Below are 26,224 nucleotides of genomic sequence, written 5' to 3'. Positions count from 1 at the left end.
AATCTTGTATCCATTACTATTTACTTTATGCCCAATCTAGAATGGAACAGAACTAACTAATGGAAACTGCTATAGCGCTAACTGAATTGCTACAGTATTAACAAAATTTTGAACTTCTGCCTAACTAACTCTTAACCGATACATCCACATCAGCTGCCAGCTCACCTCAACATCTCTGCTCCTTCTACTTGTATCAATACCACCCCCACCCCTGTGAAGGAAGGATGGAAACCTTTGTTGCAATTAAGGTAGGAACTCCAAAGTAGCCTGTGCAGCATCAATACATGTCCATTTGATGAGCACCGAATACAACCTTGTTACCCCATTTTACCAATCTATATCTAACATAGATCTAGGTAAAGGACAATGAGGACTGGACAGAGGGATGGTTGATATTCAAAGGTACATCATGACACCTCTTCAACTGTGACACATAGAATAGGATGTATGAGAACATCATCAGGGAGTAAGAGTCTCCAGGCAACATCACCAATCTTGGCCTCAAAAAGATAAGGTCCATAATACTTAACAGCAAACTTGTTAAATGGTCAGGAAGCCACTGAAAGCTCTCTGTAAGGTTGTAATTTCAGTTATTTCCAATCACCAACTTCAAAGAACCTGTCTGATCTGTGTTTGTCAGCCACATTTTCATCCTTTGATGTGCCCTGGCAGTAATTAAAACTTCAACAGCTAAATGACAGCTTCCCTAGCTTCAAGTGTCCTATCCACTATCTCAATAAAACTCACTGCAACACCCCGTATCCGAAAGACGGACCAGACAGCAGATTTCTGGTGTTGCAGGTGGCATGCACGAACACCATCCACGGACCGTAGGAGGACCCATAGTCCATCTTGTAGGTCCGTGGTTAGTGTCAGAAACTTCCCCCAGAACTCAGCCCAAATTTTAATCTAAGTGCGGACCCACGGCCGAACCTACGGTCCATAGATCAGGTCACGGATCGTGGTTCGTGTCCATGCATCAATGCCCCAAAATCCTCACAAACGACGGTCGACCAGCATGGACCGTCAGTCAACCCGACAACAGTTGAGTTGGACGGGTCCTTTGGTCTTTTACTATTTCGTTGGATCCCTAAACTAAGTCGTTGGGATCCTAAGTTACGAGGTTTTAGTCAGTTTTACCTAGAAATAGCTAAAACTTACCTAAGTCAAATCATTAATCAAAACTTAGAGAAATTAGAGCGCAAGTGAGAAAAGAGGTCAAGAACCCTAGTTCTCCATCCGTTCCAACCTCGAAATCGAAAGATTTCTTCGTGGAATTTGTCACCGGGTATGTCGTGGATTTCGTCACCACGTATGTGAAATTTCACTAGTGGGTTCCTTTCGCCAATTAGGTCCCTAGATTCCAGTCAAATTCTTGATTCCTTTACCATGACTAAACCTAGAGTTTCTAGAACTTCAGTAGATTATCATGAATTAGTTATCTACATGTTCCGAATCAAATTATGATGTTGTTAATTTGCTTCATGCATGAATTCCAGAACTCTAGCTATGTATTTCCGTAGTTTTCGAATTACACATGTTATCTTAGATATTTCAGTTATTTTAGATATACATATTATTGCACATTCTAAGTTTACATGTCAGTTTTGAGCTATCCAGTATATTTCAAAATTTCAGACATAATGTGTATACTACATAATCAATTGGGAGTAGCATAATATCGAACTGAACTAAGATTCAACGTATCCAAATAGTCCCAAAATTACGAGTCACGTAGGTTGTAAGTACCCTCTGCAGGCATCATTTTGTGATCACGCCAGCATGCCTCTATACCTTTGGCCGGGTATATTGGGTCCTCACGATGGAGCGCATACAACTCTACATTTAACTCATGTGATTTTATTATCGGTAATTAGTGGCTCCTACAGTCCAGTCAGACTCCATTGAGTTGACCACATTTCAGTACAGTCAGTATTCAGTCTCAGATGTTATAAATTGGTCATTGCACTTAGTTAGCTCAGTATTCAATATCTCTATCATGTTTAGATAATGCATTTGCTTTATTGCTTGTTTAATTATATGTTTATTTCAGCTCAGCTCTACTCTATCCTACATGCTCAGCACCTTTCAAGTACAAGTGCATACTCTGCACTACACCTTCTAGTGACGTAGGTTCAGGTCCTTAACAGCCAGATCACACATAGATCGATTCTGATCTTCAGTTCAGCATCATCAGTGGTGAGTCCTCATTCTTCAAGGACTAGTGACATGTTTATCTTTATTGCTTTTAATCTTTACTTTCAGTTTTGCTAGATCTAGTTGGGGCATATCCGAACATTTCTAGTCAGTTTAGAGGCTTATTTCAGACATAGTAGATTCAACTTAGTATTTGAATTTGACATTCCTTTGTATTAAACTCTCAGATTTTATATATTCAGCTTTATTATAGGTATTCCGCATCACTTTCATTTGATGATTTTTAGGTTTCCGCATCAATACTCTCATCATATTATGCTCGGGTCATGCCAGCAGGGTTAGCTGGGAGTAACTCATGATTTTAGGTCCCATGTCTTCATCTCGGGGGTAGCTCGGGCATGACAAGTATTAAAGCGTTAGATTTAAGTGTCCTAGGATGTATGAAAAGTCGCACTAGGTAGAGTGTTTTTCATGGATGATACGAGTCTTGACTTAGATGTTTATGCATTGTTAGATCCAGGGGCTACTTTCTCTATTGTAACTCTTTCATATAACGGTTAAATTCAGTATTAATCTAGAAACTCTTTCAGAACCCTTCTTAGTCTCTACTCCAGTTGGTGACCTAGTTATAGCTAGACGAGTATACCTAAATTGCCCTGTTACAGTCTCTCAGAAAGTCACCTCAGCAGATCTTATAGAGTTAGAAATAATAGACTTCAATGTCATTTTAGACATGGATTGGTTACATTCTTGTTATACCTCAGTCGATTGTAGAACTAGGATTGTTCATTTTCAGTTTCCAGAAGAACCAATGTTAGAATGGAAGGGTAATAGCTTAGCGTCCATGGGTCTATTCATTTCTTACGTTGTGAGAAATATAGAAAAAGAATATTATTGAATTGTTGTTGTTGTCTACATATTACATTGAGACCCTATTTACAAATACCAAAATACAATCCTTTACCAAGTAGGATACTATTTACTAAAATACAATCCTTTACCAAGTAGGATACTATTTACTATTCATATTTTCTATTTGGTCAAACCAATCGATTGACTGTTAGATATTCATTTTAGACACCTCACGCAGGGTCCCGTTATATTCTTTTGACACTTTTTTTACAATAAGAGAAAAGTTGAAGGAGTGTGTAATACACTCGTTGATAACGAGACAAACGATGAATTAGATGATTACATGTGTTATTTTAAGTTAAAAATTATTTTAAAATCTATTTAGTAAATAAACTAGAAATACTATTCTAAAAAAATCTTTAAACCCTCCCCTCCCACCCCCACCCCCTAGGGTAGTTGTCTTCTCTACTATACCCAACAATTTTCTTAATTTGCTCTTTAAAATTATTTTACGTTCTTTTTTTCAATCTATCTTAGTGTTGTTTTGAGAGAAAAGAGAGGAGAATGAGGGAGACAAGGAGAGGAAGAAAGAAAACTGTAAAATATGAGTGTTCATATCCACTTTTTCCGATGAAAAAGGTGGAATCGGAAATTGTCTTTTTTCACACCCTCTATATCTCTTTTGTGCTTTTTTCCCTTTTCTTTTACTATGTGGAATCGAAATTCGTCTTTTTCATACACACTGTATCTCTTTTGTGCTTTTTTCCTTTTCTTTTACTATTTTCTTTCTTTTTAGTGTTGTTTTCTGGGAAGAGAAGAAGGAAAGATCAAATATGAAATATGGGTGTTGGTATCCATTGATCCGGCAAAAAAGGTAGAGGTAAGTGATGGTAAATTTATAAAAGTAATACAATGAAGAAGAAAAAAATGACTTAAAACTGATTTGAGTAAAAAAAATGAGCTCCATTGAAGGAGATTAAGCTTGAAAAAATGGTGGGAGGTGGCGACTTGAAAATTGGAGAAGAAGAAGAGAGAATAAAATAAAAAATTAGCTAAATTAAGCCTCTCACGAACCATTATTGAGTGTATCACACTCACTTTGACATGTCAGCAAAAAGTGTCTAAATGACACAATGAGATCCTACATATCAGTTAAGGTGTCTAAATGAAATTTGGTGCCAGTTTTTTGTCCTTTCTATTTGTATTCCTATTTTATTCTAATAGGATTGTATAAACTATTCCTATTCTAACACTCCCCCTCAAGCTAGTGTGTACAATTCATGTACCTAGCTTGTTACAAATGTAATTAGCACGGGGACCGGTGAGGGACTTAGCGAGATATTTGCAAACTTCGCAAAACTGACGGTCAATCTCAATGTGCTTGTCTTCTCATTAAATATCGGATTTGAAGCATGTCAGTCAATCTCAATGTGCTTAATCTTCGCATGAATACTGAATTTGATTCATAATATTGGTGTTCAACTTCCCAAACCAAGCTTGAGAAAAATTGTTCTAGATCATAGAATAATCCGCACAATCGACATAGAAGGCTACTAAACTCCCCTAGAGAAACAAAGTGCTCAAATCTAGTACAAATTTTATGGATTGTGTTGGAATCAATAGATGAGTTGACATTAAATAAGAAAGTAACCGAAAAATTGATCGGAACATGCTCATATATCGGAGTATTAGATTTGATGGCTAAAAGTAAAAATAGATTATATGTGCATAGTTGAAATGATGTCATGACCCAACTAGTAAATAGAAATTATATAGGATAGTTCGAATTGATAGAATGACCCCATTGAAAAAGAGAAATAATATGGGTAGAATTGAAATGATGGCACAACCCTACGCAAATCAGATTTGAGGAGTCACCGGAAAGACGAATGGAACTATGCAGATCAAATCTGAGTCACTGAAAAAACATGATGCCATGCAACTCAGATATGAGAAAATAGTTTTAAAAATCTACGGTACAACACAAATTAAATATGAAAACATAGTCCGGGAAGATTCACGGTGCTACACAAATAAGATATGAAAAAAAAAGGTAGTCATCAAAAAGATGGCACGGTGCTACAATATGAAAAGTAGTCACCGAAATGATGGCACACTGCTATACAAATTAAATATGAAAAAGTAGTCACTTATATGATGGCACAGTGTTACACAATACAAATTAAATATGAAAAAATAGTCACCGAAATTTATGGCACACTGCTACAAATTGAATATGAAAAATAGTCATCAGAAAGATACACGGTGACCCAACTTCTGCTAGCATAATCATTGCCCGAACAGGCAGCATACATGGGTGTCACCCGCCGACAGCGTAAGCTCTTTGATTTTCTACTATGATCATAGAGGCTCTGATACCATGTGAAAAATATAGGAAAAAAATATTATTGAATTGTCGTTGTCTACATTATTATATTGAGAACCTATTTATAGACACCAAAGTATAATCCTTTTCCAAGTAGGATACTATTTACTATTGCTATTTTTCTATTTCTATTCCTATTCTATTCTAAATAGGATTGTATAAACCTATTTCTATTCTAGTTGTACAAACATATTGCTATTCTAATAGGTTTGTATAAACCTATTCATACGCTAACATATCTTAAGGCCAGAAAGATGATTTCTCAAGGGTATCTCTATCATCTAGTTGGGGTTAAGGATTTAAGCTCCAAAACCCCAACTCTTGAGACAGTTCTAGTAGTCAATGAGTTAGTCATTGAATTCCAGAAAATCTATTCCGAGTTTCTCCCAAAAGGGAAATCAACTTTGGAATTAATCTCCTTCCAAATACCCAGCCTATTTCTACTCCTCCCTTCAGAATGGCTCTAGGTGAGCTTAAGGAATTAAAAGAGCAGTTGAAAGACCTAGATAAAGGCTTCATCAAACCTAGTATTTTCCCATTGGGTGCACCAATGTTGTTCATAAAGAATAAAGATGGGTCTCTCATATTTTATATATTCAATTTTAGAATGCGTATTCCCCATCAATTCCATTTTCATGATATTTAAGTTTCCGCATCAGTTTTGTATCATAGTATGTGCAGGTCATGCTAGTAAGGTTAGCTTGGGGTCACTCGTGATCCTACGTCTTGCGTTCGCGTCTCGATGGTAGCTCGAGGCGTGACACTCACCCAGCAAGTAAGGCATATGAATAGGAGGTATAGCTTCCCTAGCTTCAAGTGTCTTATCCACCACCTCAGTTGCACTCTCATCCACCAAATAAGGCAAATGAATACGTGGTATCTAACCACCTCATATGGAGTACACTTAATATTAGAGTGAAAGGTAGTGTCATACCACCATTCTGCTAGGGTTAGAGAAGTAGCCCAATCCTTTGGACTAGGAGTGACAAACGAGCGAGTTGCGTCGAATATTAGTCCATCAAAAACGAGTTAAATAAAAATGAGAAAAATACTCAAAATGGGTAACAACGAGTTACCCCATGGATAATATGGGTATCTAAAAGAGGGTTGATTTATTTTTACCGAACACCGCCCTAGGCGGTCTTGCAAACGCCTGCAACACTCAGCCTATCTTACACCCACAAATTTGACTAAGTATAGAAATACTTAAACAGCAAAGTTAAACAACAAACAGAATTTACAGGAACTCGTCCCAACCTTTATTAATCTGATAATTAATACAAAGGGAAGGCTTCACGAATTTGTCTAAGGCCAGAAAACACACTCTCTGCCTTGGACGAAATTTCCACCCTTAATAAAATTTCTACACATGGCAGTTACATGCGGCAGTTACAAATGACACCTGTCCGACACTTGTCATCACAGGATTCAAACTAAGTTTCCAACAGCTATATTTCTAACAAATAGAATCTAATTCAAATTACATCTTTATCCACACGAAATACTAATATTCTAACACTTAGAATATTTCAGGCTACATTCCAACACTTAGAATATTTCAGCCAACTTTTAACACTTAAAATATTTTAGCTGTCCTCCACCACTTAGTTTTATTTTAGCAATTCACGTGAAGTGCCTTTGTTCTTGCCATTGTCAAGTCTTCACAGCTTTGCCTTGTCAAGCCAACACGCTGCCTTGCCAATGACTCTAGCCCGCACATAAGCCTTGCATGTTCAAGCTGCCTTGCCAACACCCAAGCACCTTGAACCTGTGTTGCACTGTTTTGCCCCCATTCATGTCAAGACCAATGCCCAAGTCCTTGACATGTCTGCACGTAGTTAGATCAAGTAGTTTACGGGTCTAACAGACCACCCGCACCACTTGAACTCGATGTCCTCATCGAGACTGTTTAAAGATAGTCCTCGATTTGAGCATCAAACTGCCATAAGTCTTTCGCTTTCTCCCAAACTGCATCAGCTGCACTCTTGCCTTTCCAGTGAACCAAGAATTCTGTCTTAGTATTCTTCTTACTTGTGCCCAAAACCCGGTGATCAAGGATCTTCTCAATTTCAGCATCATACTGTGTAGGTACTAATGGAGGAGCCCTCTTTTACCTGTTTCTATCCTAATCATCTGCATCTGCAAAGTAAGGTTTCAAGAAACTCACATGGAAAGTGGGATGAATTTTCAACCTTTCTGGCAACTTTAATCTGTAAGCAACTTCGCCCACTCGTTTCACCACTTCGAATGGACCATCATACTTAGGAATCAAACCCCGATGTCTGTTCTTACTTACAATCTGTTTCCAGATTTGTGGAGTAAGTTTCAGTAACACCTTGTCACCCACATTGAACTCAACTGAGCGACGATGTTGATCAGCATACTTCTTCATGCGTTGTTGAGCCTTGCGCAAGCTATCCTGTGCCTCAGATAACATTTCAAGTCTGTCCCTTGCTGCTAGACACTTTTCCTGATTTTTAGATTTGGCAACATCTAGTGGCGTCATAGGCTGTTTGCCTAAAAGGATTTCAAAAGGGCTCATTTCTGTTGCAGACGACTTGTGCAGATTATAGCAGAACTGCGCAGTGTCTAACTATGTCACCCAATTCCGTTGACTTGCTGTCACATAGTGCCTCAAGTATTCTTCCAACAAGTGATTAATTCTTTCCGTCTGTCCATCTGTTTGTGGATGATTCGCAATAGAAAATTTTAACTCAGTTCCCATCATATTGAACAAAGCTGTCCAAAATCTACCAGTGAACCTTGTATCTCTATCACTCACAATGTCAGCCAGAACACCAAATTACTTAACCACATATTTGTAGAACAAATAAGCAGCAACTTCAGATGAACATAGTTCAGGTGCAGCACCAAAAACATAATATTTTGAAAACCTGTCGACTACCAGCATGATAGATGCTTTCGTCAACTTTAGGGAATCCAGAAATGAAATCCATGCTTACTGATAGCCACGGCCTTTCAGGAATAGGCAAAGATTGCAACAAACCTGCTTCCTTTTTACGTTCGGTCTTGTCAACTTGACAAACATGACAAGTCTTGATGTATGCCTCTATATCGTCTTCCATCTTTGGCCAAAAATAAACACGAGACAGTAAGGCTAACATCCTTTCAACACCTGGATGTCCAGCCCAAGCAGAATCATGCGTCTCTTTCATTAAGTCTTTGCGCAGTCCACCCTGATTTGGTACAACGATTCTCCCCCCTTTAAAATAGAGCAGATCGTCCTCGATCCAATACCGTCTCATTGTGCCATTTTGCACTTGACCCATCCATTTAACATACAATTAATCATTTGCAGCACACAACCTGATTCTATCATAGAAATCAGTTTCGACTTTTGAAATTGAATATACTGCAACAAACACTTCTTTTCTACTCATCGCATCAGCAACCTGGTTGTGTTTTCCTGGTTTACGTTCCCACATGAAATCATATTCTGCCAGGAATTCTTGCCACCGTGCTTGTTTAGGACTCAACTTTTTCTGTGTCTTGAAAAATGTATTTGCTACATTATCAGTTCTTACTACAAATCGAGTACCCAGGAGATAAACTCTCCAAACCTGCAAACAGTGTACCACTGCAACCATCTCTTTTTCATGTGTTGAGTATCGCTGTTCAGCATCATTCAATTTCCTACTTTCAAAGGCCACTAGATGACCTTCCTGCACTAATACGCCACCAATTGCCTTGTCTGACGCATCAGTGTGCACTTCAAATGGTAACTCAAAATCAGGTAATTTGAGTATTGGTTCAGATGCAATAGCATTCTTCAAATTCTGAAATGCTTCATCACATCGTTCAGACCAAACCCACTTCGTATCTTTCTTCAAAAAGTCTGTCAAAGCCGCTGCCCTTTTTGAGTAACCAGCAATGAATTTTCTTTAATAGTTAGCCAAGCCAAGAAATGACCTCAAATCCTTCACATGACGAGGTGCCTGCCAATCAACAATGGCTTGCACTTTCTTAGGATCCATTCGAACTTGGTTTTTACTAACAAGATGCCCCAAAAATTTTATCTCCTGTTGAGCAAACTCACACTTTTCCATCTTAACATAAAGTGTGTATTTTCTCAACTGAGACAGAACCAAACTTAAGTGATTAACATGTTCCTCCAATGTTCGACTATAAAAAACAATATCATCTAGATAAACAACAACAAAGTCATCAAGATAGTCAAACAGTACATTATTCATTAAGTTGCAAAACGTTGCCGGAGCATTAGTCAGCCCAAATGCTATCCTAACCTGCCAATAGCCTGCCCTGAGATCAAGTTTTGTGAACCAGCATGCCTTACTCAACCTGTCCATCAAATCCTGCACCAATGGAACCGCATACTTGTTCTTTACAGTTGCCTTGTTCAGCGCCCTGTAGTCTACACACATTCGCATCGTCCCATCTTATTTCTTTTGAAATAAAACAGGGGCACCATATGGAGCCTTAGATGGCTGAATCAATCCAGCATCCTACAACTCGTTCAATTGTTTGCGTAATTCAGCCAATTCCTTAGGAGTTAACGATAAGGAGCCTGTGCAGGGCAACTCAATTTTATGATCGATATCCCTCCTTGGTGGTAATTTCTTTGGTAATTCAGGCGGCATAACATCAGCATACTGTTTAAGCAATTCAGCAACACAATCATGCACTTCCATCTTAACATTAGGTTTCACTTCAACCAAGGCAGCAAGTATAGTGTCATCACCTTTCTTCAGCCCTTTGTCGATTGACATAGCAGACAAGAACATCCCCTTGTCTTTCTTCTTTGCAACTTTATTAATGTTCCCAAATGGATGAACTCCTTTAAGAATCCAGCATTGCTTCCATTCATGACCATCACTCCATCTAAGTGAGGAAACGGAACAAACTGGAATTTTCTTAGAAAATCAATCCCAAGTATGATCTCAAATTCACCAAGCGGCATCACCATCAAATTATGTTTTCCCACCCAATTTCCAGTCGACATAGATACACCATAAGTCATACCCACAATGGCCTGTGCCTTAGCATTGACTGTTTTGACGTCGGAAGGGCTTTTAGACAACTTCAGCCCCAATTTTGTAGCCATTCTCACATCTACAAACGTATGAGCGGCTCCTGTATCAAACATTGCCATCACATGTTGCTCTTTCACTATGATTTCTATATGAATTAGGGAAGCATGAGGATTCGAAGTACTAGACATCGCTCCAACATTATTAATCCCCGTAATATGGTTGAAGGACAATCCCAATGGGTTTGCCATTGCAGCCACGATTTCCTCATCTTCCTCCCTTTGATTCATATTTCCAGCAAGCAAAGCATTTACTTTTTTCCGGTTCGGACAAGACTTGGCCAAATGAGGACCGCCACAAGTCCAACAGCCCTTAGAATTACCATCTTTGTTCTTTGGTTTGTCTTTTCCATCCTTCATTTGCGCCTTTCCTTTGTCATTTGTACAGTCCTTACGACTATCCTTTTTCCATTCCCCTTTCTTATCGTTCTTTTTCTTAGTTTTTGAAGTAGAGGGAACATCCGTCAAAGGACGAGTAGTCCGGAAATCAACCAACGAATCTACAGCAGCAATTGCGCCAGGCAGATTTTTAACATTCTGCCTCCGAAGTTCGTTTTGAGCCCAGCCTTGCATACCCGAAATGAAGTTGTGTAATTTATCCTCATCAGACATGTTTTGAATATCTAACATCACAGAGTTGAATTCTTTAATGTATTCCCTCACCGAACCTGTCTGCCTTAGCCTTTTCAACTTATCCCTTGCAAGCCAAGAAGCGTTGCTAGGAAGAAATTGATCACGCATTTCTTTTATTAACTTATCCCACGTATCAATTCTAGGACGACCAGCACTTACATCATCTGCATTTCGAGTTCTCCACCAAAGTTTAGCATCACCCGTCAAGTACATTGTGGTAATGCTTAACTTGTCAGCGTCAGGCACCCTTGCAGCAGTAAAATACTGTTCCATGTCCCAAATGAAGTTTTCCAGTTCATTAGCACTTCTTGCACCACTAAAGGCTTTAGGTTCTGGAATTTTAACCTTAGATGATTCAACACGATAACTCAATGTAGCCACAACCCGACACAATACAACGATCTCTGCCCGAAGGTTCTCATTTTCCTTCTGCAGTTCCTCAAGTTGTTGCGTAGTTGTGGTACGAAAATTCAAGATTTCAGTGATATGATTATCAACATTCTGTCGATATACACCAATCTCCCCCTGAACTTTCTCAGCGTTAAGTCTCAAATCAATGACTTCTGTAAACAAATCCACAAACGAAGGGTCTCCCAAAATATCATCTGTAAACCCAACGAATGCTTCAATTTTTCGTGCCAGTTCCCACAGTTTTGCATTTTTCACCATCGTTCAACCGTGCTCTGATACCAATTGAAAGAGGGTCTATTTATTTTTACCGAACACCGCCCTAGGCAATCTTGCAAACGCCTGCAACACTCAGCCTATATTACACCCACAAATTTGACTAAGTATAGAAATACTTAAACAGCAAAGTTAAACAACAAACAGAATTTACAGGAACTCGTCCCAACCTTTATTAATCTAATAATTAATACAAAGGGAAGGCTTCACGAATTTGTCTAAGGCCAGAAAACACACTCTCTCTCTGCCTTAGACGAAATTTCCACCCTTAATAAAATTTCTGCACATGGCAGTTACATGCGGCAGTTACAAATGACACATGTCCGACACTTGTCATCACAGGATTCAAACTAAGTTTCCAACAGCTATATTTCTAACAAATAGAATCTAATTCAAATTACATCTTTATCCACACGAAATACTAATATTCTAACACTTAGAATATTTCAGGCTACATTCCAACACTTAGAATATTTTCAGCCAGCTTCCAATACTTAGAATATTTTAGCTGTCCTCCACCACTTAGTTTTATTTCAGCAATTCACGTGAACTGCCTTTGTTCTTGCCATTGTCAAGTCTTCACAGCTTTGCCTTGTCAAGCCAACACGCTGCCTTGCCAATGACTCTAGCCCGCACGTAAGTCTTGCATGTTCAAGCTGCTTTGCCAACACCCAAGCACCTTGAACCTTTGTTGCACTGTTTTGCCCTCATTCATGTCAAGACCGATGCCCAAGTCCTTGACATGTCTGCACGTAATTAGATCAAGTAGTTTACGGGTCTAACAGTATCCATATTATAGGGATCATGTTATAAGCTATAAAAAGCAAAATCTCTTACCCCACTCTCCCCCCCCNTGCCCACCCTCAACCCCAACGCCCCAAAAAGTGAATTTATTTTTTAAAAGAAACTAAATTTATATTTTTACTACTTCAATCTCACCACCACCACCACACCACCCCTTACTAGCGAACACCCGCCCCCAACCAGGCCCTTCCCAATCCAATTTTTTCCCTTATCCTACCCATCCCTACCCAACCACTTGCGCCTTAAAAATTATTGACGTCACATTTCTTTCTTTTATAAATGAGTCTCTTTTACCCATTTAACCTCCCACTTTTAAGTGGATAATATGAGTTTGACTCGTTTTTTACCCATTTTAATGAGTCCGCACCCAACTCATTTAAGATGGGTACCTATATAAATTACCCATTTTCCATCCCTACTTGAGACTATCAGGATAAAAACACCTCAAGTAAGTCTTCAATGTACTGTTTACCACCTTTGTGTGGCCATCAGTCCTCCAAGGATGGTACGTTGTTTATCTTTGCAACTACACACTTAGGAGTTTTTCAGTGTGAACTCCGGCCAAAAGGAACTCAGGAACACAGGGTTGTCACTTATCATAATAATTGGCATACCATGCAACTTAATGACACAAACTAAGAAGCACTCGGCCCCCGTTCGGCCCTGTTTGTGTATGGGTGTTGTAGGCTCAGGAGGTGTGCATACTTGCTAAGTCTATCCACCACAACCAAGATAACATCCTTACCATGAGACTTAGGAAGGCTTTCAATAAAATCCAGGCATATGTCAGTCCAATCACCATAAGGAATAGGAAGAGGCTGCAACAGACCTGGGGAAGTTGTTGTATCATACTTTTGTCTCTGGCATATATCACACTCGTGAATGGAAGTCTCTGACATCTTGAATTAGTGATTTCCAATGGATTAATGATTGCAATCTCCATATACTGACATCCATGCCAGAATGGCCTCCTTAAGGCACTATGCTAGAGTTCCATTATAGTCCTCCACTGTGAATCATCACCTGCAACCAATCCACCCTCCCACCTCAGCTGATTATCGCACCAAGAACACCATCCCACCTCAGCTAATTATCGCACCAAGAGCACCATCCCACCTCAGTTGATTATTGCACCAAGAACAGGATTTAAATGGCTGAACATGCAGTTCCTCAATTGCCAACAGCAAGGCAGGATCAATCAACCAAGCATTAGGATTTAAATAGCTTAACTTGCAGTTTCTCAATTGCCAACGCCAGTGCAAGATCAAATAACCAAGTATTCTTTGTCTAGAGGTATAAGTCATCATGTTAAGTAAGGAAATGGCCAAAACCTCAGCATCATGCACATTCTGGATAAGGCATTAACAGCCATATTTTCAGATCCCTTTTGTATTTTTAAATTAGGTCTTAAGCCTAACTCACACCCCAAAAGCTAGCTCAAAGGAAAGGAGGATTTCTCAAGCCTTATAAGAAGTACATCCATCTCATTAATCACCAATGTGGGACTTTTTGCGTTTAACACCCCACCTCACTTAGCAACTTTTGACCAACCTCACACCCAGTGCTTAGCATCTGGTGGGTGGACATTTTCTCGGCAATTTTTTAACAAGATCACTGTATAAGTGTATTTACACGTACCAGGCGCCTATCTTTTTGGGCCTCAACATCGGTGAAATGGGTCATGCTTCGATACCATGTTAAATTAGATCTTAAGTCTAACTCACCCCAAAAGTTACCTCAAAGGGAGGAGGACAGCCCAGGCCTTTAAAACGAGTACCCATTTCATTAACCACCAATGTGAGACTTTTTGCTTTGACAATATTCAATGGAGAAGTCAAAAGCCCCATCAATTTTGAGATGCCAGAAACCTGAAAGTCTATGAATTTGCTGCCCTAGGAGATGTTTCAATGCCTTCTAATCAGTCCTAACAACAAGGTGGTAACCGAACAGAAAATGAGACCACTTTTGTACAACAAAATCAATGCCAACAGTTCTCTATCATACACGAACAAAACCTGGTGTCTAGGAGCCAAGGGGGTTTGTATCGAAAACAACACAGTACCCTTCCAACCAGCATCTGCCCCCACAATGAAAAGTTGGGAGTACTCTGGAATAGCCAATAACCTGGGGAGCCATTGCATCATACTAATGTCTCTGGCATATATCACACTTATGAAGTCTCTGACATCTTGAATGAGTGATTTCCAATGGAACAAGGACTGCAACTTCATATAGTGGCATTCATCCCAGAATGGCCCCGTTGAGGGTACTATGCTAGAGTTCCATGATAGTCCTCCTCAACAGTGGATCATCATCACCTGCATCTACCCTTCCACCTCAACTGATTATTGCACCAAGTATAGTATTTACATGGCTGAACCTGCAGTTCTTCAATTACCAACTGCAAGGCAGGCTCAGTCAACCAAGTTTGCTTAATCTTGAGGTAGAAGTCAATCATGTGTAAAGAAATGATCTAAAAGTTCAGCATCAAGGCATTAGCAGCCTTATTCTCAAACCCCTTTTTTTATTCAATGGTGAACGCAAAAGCCATAATTTTGAAATGCCAGCATCTGCAAGTCTATGAATTGCTGCTCCAGGAGATTTTCGATGCCTTCAGATCAGTCCTAACAACGAAGTGCTTGCTCAGCAGAAAATAAGACCGCCTTTTAAGCGTCCTCCTTCATACCACATCAAATCTAGTATATCATTAGAGACTAAGCACATTGAGATTAATTATCACTTTGCCAGAAAAAAGATGTTCTCCGAAGATATTCTTCCAAAATTTGTGAAGTCAAGTGATCAACTTGCAGACATTTTCACTAAATTCCCCAGTAATCCTCATAATAATAACGTATCTAGTATGTTCGGTACAAATAACTTCTATGCACCAACTTGAGGAAGCGGAATGGGGGGGGGGGTTGGGTGTTAGAATAGGAATAGAAATATGATTTGTATCTAGTACTCTACTTGAAGAAGGATTGTCATGTTTGTCTATAAATAGGGCTCAATGTAGTTATGTAGATACACAATTCGATAATTTTTTTCCAAGTCTTTATTTCTTACAAGGTAGTTGACAACAGCTGCTACATCATTAGATTTTTTAACCAGAGTCACTAGCTTACTTTTACTAAAATATTTTCCAGATACTACTCTACAACTTGAACAATGATTGGTAAATTCCTACTATTCTAATATTTCTTGAAATATATAGCACAAATCATACAGCAATTTTCATGTTAACATGTCTACTTTAGCTCCAGTATTTATTAGGAGTCTACTTCCTTCCAAAGATTTATCTAACAATAGAGAATATGAATCTCAATTTTTTTTCTTTTTCTTTTTGTCTTATTACTTCAGATAGTTTACAAGGATCATGTATAGAGTATGGTACTATCTTCTTTAATCGTATCTTAAGGTTTACAACCCCACCACCCAACCCCACCCCACCCCACCCAGATCTTTATCTATCAGGTTGATTTGATTTTCCCTCCCCATCCCACACCTTAATGACATGTTCTGATTCCACTCAGCAAAAGAAAACATCAAACACAATTCTCTAATAAAACTTACCAAGTTTTCAAAAACAAAATGAACTACTCTATATAAACTTATCAAGTTTTCAGAAATTAAATTTTTTGAAGAAAGACCTTGTTACCTGGAACAAGGAGGTCTTGGCAATCTAAATTCCAGAAGCAGTAAAGCCATGGATGATCTTCTGCTGACAGAACAAGCAACTGAAGGAAGGGTCCGGTCTCAGGTCGAAAAGAACAAAATTTTGCAATTACAACTAGAGATTCAACAATTAGCAAAGGCAGAGGAAACCTCTTGGATACAAAAATCGCGGTGTCTATGGTTAAAAGAGGGGGATAGGAACACAGAACACTTTCAAAGAATAGCCAACTCCCACAAGAGATACAACCACATTGACAGATTGCTGGTAGGAAATGACCTCATTGAAGGAAAAGAGCAGGTGAAAGAGGTAATTCTTGACTTCTACCAAGAGTTATACTATGAAAACAAATCATGGAGGCCTAATGCTTCTTTTGAGGGTCTAGGTTGTTTGAGTTCTGAAGAGAAGACTACTTTGGAGCAAACCTTTGAAGAAGAAGAAATATTGACTGCAATCAACTCATGTGCCCCAGACAAAAGTCCAGGGCCAGATGGCTTCTCTATGGGGTTTTATCAGAAGTACTGGGGAATTATCAAGCAAGATATTTTGGGTATGCTCAATCACTTCCACAACAATTGCCACATGGTGAAATCTTTTAATGCCTCTTTTATTGCGCTTGTCCCTAAAAAGAAAGGTGTGATAGAACTTAAGGATTTTAGGCCTATCAGTCATATTGGTAGTGTGAACAAAATTTTGGCCAAACTGCTCTCAGAAAGGCTAAAAAAGGTGATTGGGAATCTAGTCTCTGCTTTTCAGATGCTTTTGTTCAGGGAAGGCAAATCACTGATGCAACACTTATTGCCAATGAAGTTCTAGATTGGAAGCTGAAAAGTGGTACTCTAGGTCTGCTTTTTAAACTTGATATTGAGAAGGCGTTTGATAAGTTGAGTTGGTTCATCCTTATTTTAATCCTAAAGCGATGTTTTGAATGGCGAGAGGTGACAAAAGGCGACAAGGGCCTGCCTCGACTTGCTCGCCGCTCGCCTTTTAGAATCGAGGCGCCAATTAATACCAAAAATTAAAAATTTTAATTGAATATATAAAAATCCAAAATCTTAATAGCAATAACATATATTAACAAACATTTCAACCCAAAAACTAATAGTAGATATTAAATGTCTAGAACTTGAATGAACCAATAATTCAAAATACTCTATTAAATAGTATAGAACTAAATTAAGTAGGGAAGAAATAACTATAGAAAAATTAGACTATTTTTTTTAAAAAATATAGGCAGTGAGCAGCAGAGGACTTCAACATATAACAAAAGAACAAAGCACTCAATTCACACTTCACCGCCAGTCTACCACTAAAAATAGAGGTCTGAAAAATAGAGCAGCATAGTCGTACTGCTAAAAAACCAAGAAGAAAAAGAAAAGAAGGGAAGAACTAGAAGAGAAGAAGAGATTCGCACAGCTCTCCAGGTGTTGTACTTGAACAACAGTCGCGTAAGTCGTACATAAACAGCAGCGTCGCGATTTGCGAAGACCGTGTAAGTCTCTAGGGGTCGCGACTTGTGAAATATGAGGAGAAGAGGAGGAGAATAGTTGCAACGCCTAATCTGAGGTGAGTTTGCAAAAATACACCAAAAAAACCCTAATTTTGGCTTTTAACTATTAAATCTGACTTTTTTATAAAGAAAATACTAAAAAGACAACGCCAATTGCATCACCACGTCACGTCGCCAGTCGCCTTTTGATTGCCATGACACGCCTTTTTGAATTCGCTACACGTCACTGGAAATAAGCGGAAAGGCCTTGCCTCGCCATGTCTCGTCGCCAAAGGCGAAATGCAATCGCCTTTAAGGACACTAATCCTAAGGCAAATGGGATTTGGAGAGAGATAGATTAGGTGGATCAAGTATAGCTTCTCCACCATAAAGTACTTGTACTAGTGAATAGAAGACATGTGGGTTTTTCCTCTCCCGATAGAGGCATCAGGCAAGGGGACCCCTTATCTCCCTTCCTTTTTATTCTGGCTAATATGGAGAGTTTGAGTAGGATGTTGGAGAAGGCTAAACAACTTCAATTAATATAAGTCTTTTTGAGGTGGGCAATGGTTATGGTCCACCAGTCTCGATCTCACATCTTTTAACATCTTTTATTTGCTGATGACACTTTTTTCTGTGGGGCTAAGAAATCTCAAGTGCAATATCTAGTCTCACCCTCATGCTCTTAGAAGCGTTGTCAAGGTCTCCACATCAACATGTCCAAGAGCACTATATACCCGATAGTCCTGTACATGAGGTCCTTGATCTTGAAGATATGGCAGATATCATGTGTAGCCCTACTGTCTCCTTTCCCACCACCTGCTTGGGTATGCCTTTGGGTGCCATGAAAGATCATCTCAAGTTTGGTTGGAATGTGATTGTTGAGAAGTTTGAGAGAAGGTTAGCCTCCTGGCAACAATAATACCTCTCTCTAGGGGGGAGATTAACACTCATCAATAGTAAATTGGACAACATTCCCGCTTATTTTATGTCCTTACTCCTTATGCCAGCTCAGGTGAAACAGCGACTTGACAAAATCAGGAGAGACTTCCTCTAGGAAGGCAACAAGAAGGACCACAAAATTCACCTTGTTAAATGGGCCAAAGTCACTTTGCCAAAACAATATGGACTTGGCCTTACATAACAAGTGTATGCTATTGAAGTGGCACTGGAGATACAATCAAGAGGCAACTGGCTTGTGGAAGGAAGTGATCCAAGCAAAGTATGGTAGTGATAGTCATTGGTGCTCTAATAAAGTAATTACCTCTTGTGGTACGGGGGTCTGGAGAGATATAAGGAAACTGTGGGAAATATTCTTCAGTGATGCCTCACTTATGGTGGAAAATGGGGTACATATTCAGTTTTGAAAGATATTTGGCTAGGAGACACTCCTCTGATGAATGTTTTTCCAAACATTTTCGCAATTGCATCTCATCCACACTCAACCAACTCGCAGTACAGGGAAGAGTGTGTGGAATCTGATCCTAAGGAGAAATCTTAATGATTGGGAGTTGGAAGAGGTTTTTAGCTTTATGGCCACCATTCAAACAGTCAACGCAGGGACAAACTTATCTGGAGACATAGCAGGGACGGATCCCACTTAGTTAAAGCATGCTACCAACCAACAAAGCTCCAAGAAGACCTTAATTGATCAATGGCCATGGAAATTAATCTGGAGAACTAAATTACCAACTAAAGTTATTTGTTTCAGTTGGATTACTCTAAAAGACTCTGTTTGACTCAGAATAATCTCATGAGGAGGAAATTCCAAATAGTCAACAGATGCTACATGTGCTTGTGCAACTCAGAATCCATTATCACTTGTTCCTTCATTGCACAGTTGCAAAAGGCCTATGGAACATCTTCTCACTTTTTGGACTCACTTCGGCCATGCCAAGATCATCGAGAGAGGCCTTTGTGTGTTGGAGTTCCTGGAAAGTTGGGAAGTCCATCAAGCGGATCTGGTCTTTGGTTCCAGCCTGTATTTTGTGGTGATTATGACGGAGAGGAACAGAAGATGTTTTGATGGCACCCCAACTCCCATCTCTACCTTTAAAGCAAGATGTTCGATTACTCTTTTTGGTTGGGTTAGTCTCTCTCCTGTACTTGGAGTCGATTCTTACCTAGAATTTATCAGCTCCATAGATCTCTGTTGTTAGATGTTTAGATAGCTTCTTTTTTTTTCGCCTTTTTGGGAGCTGATATTTCTTTCTTTTGTAATCTGTGCATCTGCTTGATCTTTTAATGACATTCTTCTTACTTCATCAAAATAAACTACTCTATTGAAAATAATATATTCAAGTACTGACGGTAGAAATAGTACCAATAACCAAAGGAAAAAGAAAAACTGTAGCATTATAATAATACTGCTAACAGAGCAGATTACTGTTGTCAAGGTGAGCAATCTCTAAGCTTATAAAATTTACAGGAGGATGATAAATGCTTTGAAGAAAAGGGACTAACAGGACATCAAGGGACCTCAGTAGTTACTGCTGTCAAGGTGAGAAACATTCACAAGGATCTCATAGGAACCCAATGGAAGCATATAAGACAACTTGCAGTTATAATGATAAGTTAGCGTACCTTTATCCGGCAAAAATCGCTCAGTGATATATCGATCTGCAAGAACTGCAGCTGACACAAGAGCACTGTCTGATATTTTAACGCCATGATGCAGCTCATATCGTTCACGCAATCCACGGAGGATAGAAATTGTATCTTCCACAGAAGGTTGGCCACAATATACTTGTTGAAATCTACGCTCTAGAGCAGGGTCCTTCTCAATGTACTTCCTATATTCATTCAAAGTGGTTGCTCCAATACATCTAAGTTCACCCCGACCAAGCATGGGTTTCAACAAATTCCCTGCATCCATGGCCCCGCTAGTAGCTCCTAAAACCAACGGAAACAAGCACAATTTTTAGAATAAAACATATCATCAAGTTTTAACCAAGTAATATTCACTAAATTAGTTGATATATAAGCCCAGCTACAATCAGAAGCTATATCTTGGGTATCAAGATGCCTTCTTCTCTACCCGGCCGCTTACATAAAGAACATTATCAATCATTTTTTATCAGCTTTATGATATGAAAACAAGAAAAATAAACCTGGTTCAATCATTTCCAAAGTCCAGGACCAAATTAACAGGATGATAATTTAAGGATTTCTACGGTCCAAGCTCAATCCAAAAGTGGATCACCTAAAACACAATTGGTGAAGCAATAGGGCTTTTGACTTCACTAGAGTCCAGACCTAGTATTCCCTAATGACATCACATGAACTACTACGAAATTTATATTGCTTAAGAATAATTAAGCAAGGAGAAAAATCATCCAACAGAAAGAGAAAGCCACCACTTGTTGTCCATAATCTTGATATTTGAAAACAGAGAAGTAGCTTGAGCCAGCACTTTTCAACATAGAAATTTGTAAACAGACAATAGAGAAATGATCGTTCAGAGAAAGATTACAGTTGAAGAAGTTTACAAACATTCAGTAGAAATAAACAACTTCATTCACGGGTAGATAGAAAGTAAAAATAATATACTAAACCTGCACCAACTACAGTGTGTATCTCATCAATAAACAATATAATCTGCCCATTGGATGCAGAGACTTCCTTTAAAACAGCTTTCAACCTCTCCTCAAAATCTCCACGGTACTTTGCACCAGCAAGCAAGGCACCCATATCGAGAGATATCAACTAAATAAAATGAAAAGAACACGAATAAGAGTACAGTATTAGCACTTGAAAGACTATATAATCCTTATAGACAATTAGAGAATGAGGTTAATCGTATCCTTTTCCTCCTATCCCTCAGAGAGTGAGGGGTTGGGTGAAAGACCAGCTTATGAAGCGGACTAGCTTAGTTCATTAAAATTTAGTCTACTTTAGAGTGCAGGTGTGATGCATATTTTCTCAGTATCGAACTCGATTGGAAATCACTCCCAGAAATTATTAAGACAATATGTAACTTTGCCATGCTGGTTCAGTTGAGTAAGAACTGCATCAACTGTCTTGAGCCGACTTGCATCTTCAACAGAAAATTATGTACCAATACTGGGAGAGCTAAAAGAAACCTAGATATTTTTGTCATAAAAATATCACTGCAACAAGAGAGACATCACCTTTTTTCAGTAAACAACAGCTTAAGGCAGGCCCATTCTTCTCAATAGAAGAGCAGCAATTTTCAACTTATCATTTATTTCTTCAAATCAAGATATTTCCAAACAAAAAAAAAATAGAAGAAAAAGCAATCTGACTAACATTGCAAATGCCATCTTCCAAGCTTTTCACATACACAATCACTTGATTAAACTCATGCAAAGAGATATTCTTGCTGTCCTTCACACAATAATATAAATTCAATTAAATTAAGCAATGAGAGAGAAGTTATAACCTTCCGATTCATCAAAGGTTCAGGAACATCTCCACGTACTATCCTTTGAGCTAACCTGCAAGGTAAGAAAGCAAATCATCCTGATGTTTGGGTGTCATATAGATTTGGCTGATACAATCTTTCACCTCTTTTCGGCTTTTTTGGGGGACTTCTTTTAATGATTGAAGACTGTGTAAAAATAAAAAAAGAATCAAAGTAACTATAAGCTAGCATTGCCTAGGCTCATTTTATCTTAATAGGAGAAATGTATAATATTTTATATGACATTTTTGGTGCTTCCTTATGCATCTGTAAGAGAACAATTAGTTTTCTTATCCTTCACATAAAGTAATTATTTACCTTATACCACTAGACTAAGAACCCTTCATATAAAACACTCATTATGTCAATAAGCAGTACTATGTCTTCTTTTTCATGATAAAAGAATATCTTCCATCTTAATAGAGACTCGATTATTTATGGCATTCTCCATTTTAGACTTTATTAGCTAAGGTTCAGAATGTCTTAGTTGTTTATTGTGTGGTTCACTCAACACAGGAATGTTGGGTGCTTTCACGATTTAACGTAAATTGGGTCTTGACAAATTTAGGATTTTTTCAGAATAGAGATTTTCTACAGTTTACATTGATACACAAATCTCTTAACAACACTAAGAGCTCCTGGTAAACACAAAATGTAAGAGTAATAGCGACGAGCCTTCAACTCTAACGAATTAGCATTGCACAAGTTTGATCAATTGCTTTTAATGTTGTATATTCATAACCAAAATCTAGTTATACATAAATAATAATTAAAGAAATTTATAAAATCTAGTTATATTTGTTGAAAATGTAGGTGTTTTTAGATTCATTCCCATGTAGTTTTAGATCTACTCATACAATTTTAAGAGCTTCAACCATCATAGCATCAACAATAAGCCAACACACTTGAAAGGCCTACAAAAGACATAACTGAGTGAGGCAATCTCTCATTGTACTGTCAATGTGTGCTACTTGCACCTTCACTTGGATGCAATCATTTTCGTCTTGTATGTATACCTTCATCTGACACCACATATTCACTATGTTCGTCTTGTCAATTTGGTGGGTCTGAGAAATTAACACGGAAGAAAAGAGAGGGTGGAAATTAATAATAGATAGACCCTACACCTCTATTTATTTATATAGAATGAATATAATGAACCTATTCACACTCCTCCTGTAGGACATGTGACATTAATATTTACAAGTTATTCAAAATAGGGTCTTAATGGTCAAGCATTTACTCCCATTTAATCCAGTTTGATCTAACCAACCCATTGACCTTACATTCCACTTATGTATATATCTTGTTAAATTAGGTTTTGGGCCTAATTCAACCCCCAAAAGTTTAGTTCAAAGGGAGGAGAATTGTCCAAACCTTATAAGGAGTCCACCCATCTCATTAACCACCAATGTGGGACTTTTGTCATTCTTTAACATATCTCATCATCACAAAGCATTTAATGGGGGGTCCGTCTAAATATTGTGTTACATCTTAAGCTTTCATGTTATTTAATTAGAAGATTGAGTTTCGATATCTGATTATTATTTTTTTGTATTTAGCATCACTATCCTATCTAACCCAACTTCAACTTCATTATTCTGAGGCTAAACTTGCAATACATATCTTCTATTTTACTTTTACTTATTGTAAAATTCCTTATACTTTACCATTCTTGTCTATAATTGCAACTTCTAATTAATTCCTCACTAGTTTTGTCAATCAACGATCAACTCTCTCACTAGTTTATCAAACAACAAAATATCATTTGCAATTAGCATATATTGTAAAACTTATTTTATGTATGATTGAATAAATCATTACGTAAACAGCACAAGAAAGTGTGGGCTTAGCGCAGATCCCTAGCAAGGAAGCACTGTTACAAAAGAACAACTCTACATCTCCAACAACTATTGAATCAGCTGTGACCCCTCCCCCCTCTGTTATACACATCATATATGGTACTTGTATATTTGAGTAGGATAACCCAAAAAGGTTGTAGTTTATTCACTACAAAAAAAATTGGAAATGTTAAAATAGGAATATGTATACACAACGAATAGGAATAGAGTATTCAACCTGGTAAAGGATTATATTATAGTGGATATAAATAGAATATCTATATAATAATGTAAATACACAATTCAATAATAGTTTTTAATATTTCTCACATGATATCACAACATCGGTGACAAAATTCAAGTAAAAAACTAGTTATTGTGCGTCAATTTTCCTCAACCGTTATCACTAACATATGTCATCTTTTATTTTAGGGATGTTGTGCAAAACCACCACCATCACAAGGATTGAAAAGCTCAAGCAACCAAAACCCAATCAACACCATTGGAAAACGTCACCTCACATACTCTAATGCGCCCATTGGAGGTGATAATTTTCCAACAAGATCTGGGTCACGCACCGATGAGTAAGGGTTGTTCCTGTTTTTTTCTGTTTTTTTTTCTGCTAGGGTCGTCTAGCCATTCCAACCAGACTTTTACAGTTTTGAACAAACCCAATCATCGAAATTAAGGTTCCAGCGATATCCAAGTTGTTTCGGACGAGATCTCGATTTCTAAACAACCACGTCCGTATAATAAAGTATTTCTTATTGTTCTCAAGTGAAATTTTGCAAAAATATCTTTTTGTTGTGATATTTCTGGTTCCAAAAATACGAAAAACTGAAAGTTCAAGCCCTACCACTAATTCAGCCATTAATAGGAAGTTCAAACTATGTAGTTACGCTTCCTCAGTTGAATTGAGGTGCAAAGGTCAAGGTGGATCACTTGACCAACAATGTTTATGTAATACATGAAAAGGCAAAGTCTAGAGAGAAAGATGCAAAAGCTAAAGCACAATTGGACAAAGCGAAAACTCAATTATGTAGTCTCCTATGGCACTCTATCAATTATTTGCCCATTCCAGACATGGTATTCAATTTTGAGAAAAGAAATGTACTTTATACACTAACAACATATATCGATTCCATGAAAGCATATATCAAATGACCAACTTAAAGAGACAAAATTTTGATGTCTACTTACTTGGATAGGTCTACTTACTTGGATAGGTATGTGCAAAAATGATTGCAAATGTGGAAAAACAACACAGGTAGACATAGTTTCTAGTTCTTACACTTGTTGGACTTCCTACTGGTTCAGTGTGTGATCAGAGCAAGACCTCTCCAACGTATTAATATGTTAGGAGAAACTTGCTCTGATATCAATTGATGAATAGTATGAGTCCACTACATGTCAGGGAACCACCACAAAAAACAAAAGGTAACCAACTAAAAAACAATAAATAAAGAATACACAATGTTTACAAAGATAGCTAGTCGTACAATTCCAATAGATGAATTATTCTCTCTTCTACTTCATCTTGTTGTGCCTCCCTGTCACAAAGTAGTTTCATCACCCACTATTCTCGCATCTCAAGTCATAAGAAACAAACATATTAGTCATATAGAATTGAAGAAGAGGCCATTTTGGGAAACCTCAATCCAAATATAATTAATGTCATAAACTTGGACACACTTGTGACATCTGTTATGTTTTGCATAATCCACCACCTATTGATGTGTAAGACCCCGAAAATGACCTAGGTTAACTAGAGCCTAACATAATTGTACTGATGTTCTAAGGTCCTTAATATGTCTAATATATGGTATATAGGCAGTACTTAAAATATTAGAGGTGTTGGAAGTCAAACGTCAAGGGACGACCAAGACGTTTGACGACTAAGTCACCTAAATGTCTAAAATGTCGTTCTATGTGTTTATGCGTGTTTCTTGGTGTTTTAAGGTTCTTAATTGAGTTAATATAGCATGTATAGTCAGTGGTTAAAGTTTCGGGAAGTTTGGTGGTCAAGCGACCAAGAACGTTCATGACGTTCAAAAGATATGCTTTGAGTCAACCTTGTACGTCTAGGCGAGTTTCGTCGAGTTTTACATGTTTTTTTCGGATGAAAGTCATGTGAGAGGTGTTAAACTTATAAACAATCGTATTTGGGTTGGAAACGTCTGGGAAATCATCCCCAAGGACCATCTAAGGGTCCTTGAG

The 26,224-nt window shown here is 38.1% G+C and overlaps 1 protein-coding gene across 4 annotated transcripts in view; it reads right to left on the bottom strand.

The window, feature by feature from the left end:
• LOC107023474 (chaperone protein ClpB4, mitochondrial) overlaps window positions 1-26,224 on the bottom strand; it is a 55,062-nt gene that overhangs the window by 15,481 nt on the left and 13,357 nt on the right. For all 4 annotated transcript variants that reach the window (XM_027917613.1, XM_015224183.2, XM_015224182.2 and 1 more), the window contains exons 5-7: window positions 22,146-22,200; window positions 21,298-21,448; window positions 20,327-20,635 (exon numbers count right to left, since the gene is read on the bottom strand). In XM_027917613.1, coding sequence (XP_027773414.1) covers window positions 20,327-20,635; window positions 21,298-21,448; window positions 22,146-22,200 — 515 coding nt within the window. The remainder of the gene's footprint in view (window positions 1-20,326; window positions 20,636-21,297; window positions 21,449-22,145; window positions 22,201-26,224) is intronic.

The sequence above is a fragment of the Solanum pennellii genome, chromosome 6 (assembly GCF_001406875.1).
Source record: "Solanum pennellii chromosome 6, SPENNV200".
Taxonomy (NCBI): Eukaryota; Viridiplantae; Streptophyta; class Magnoliopsida; order Solanales; family Solanaceae; genus Solanum; species Solanum pennellii.
This window is presented reverse-complemented; position numbering and strand designations above follow the sequence as displayed.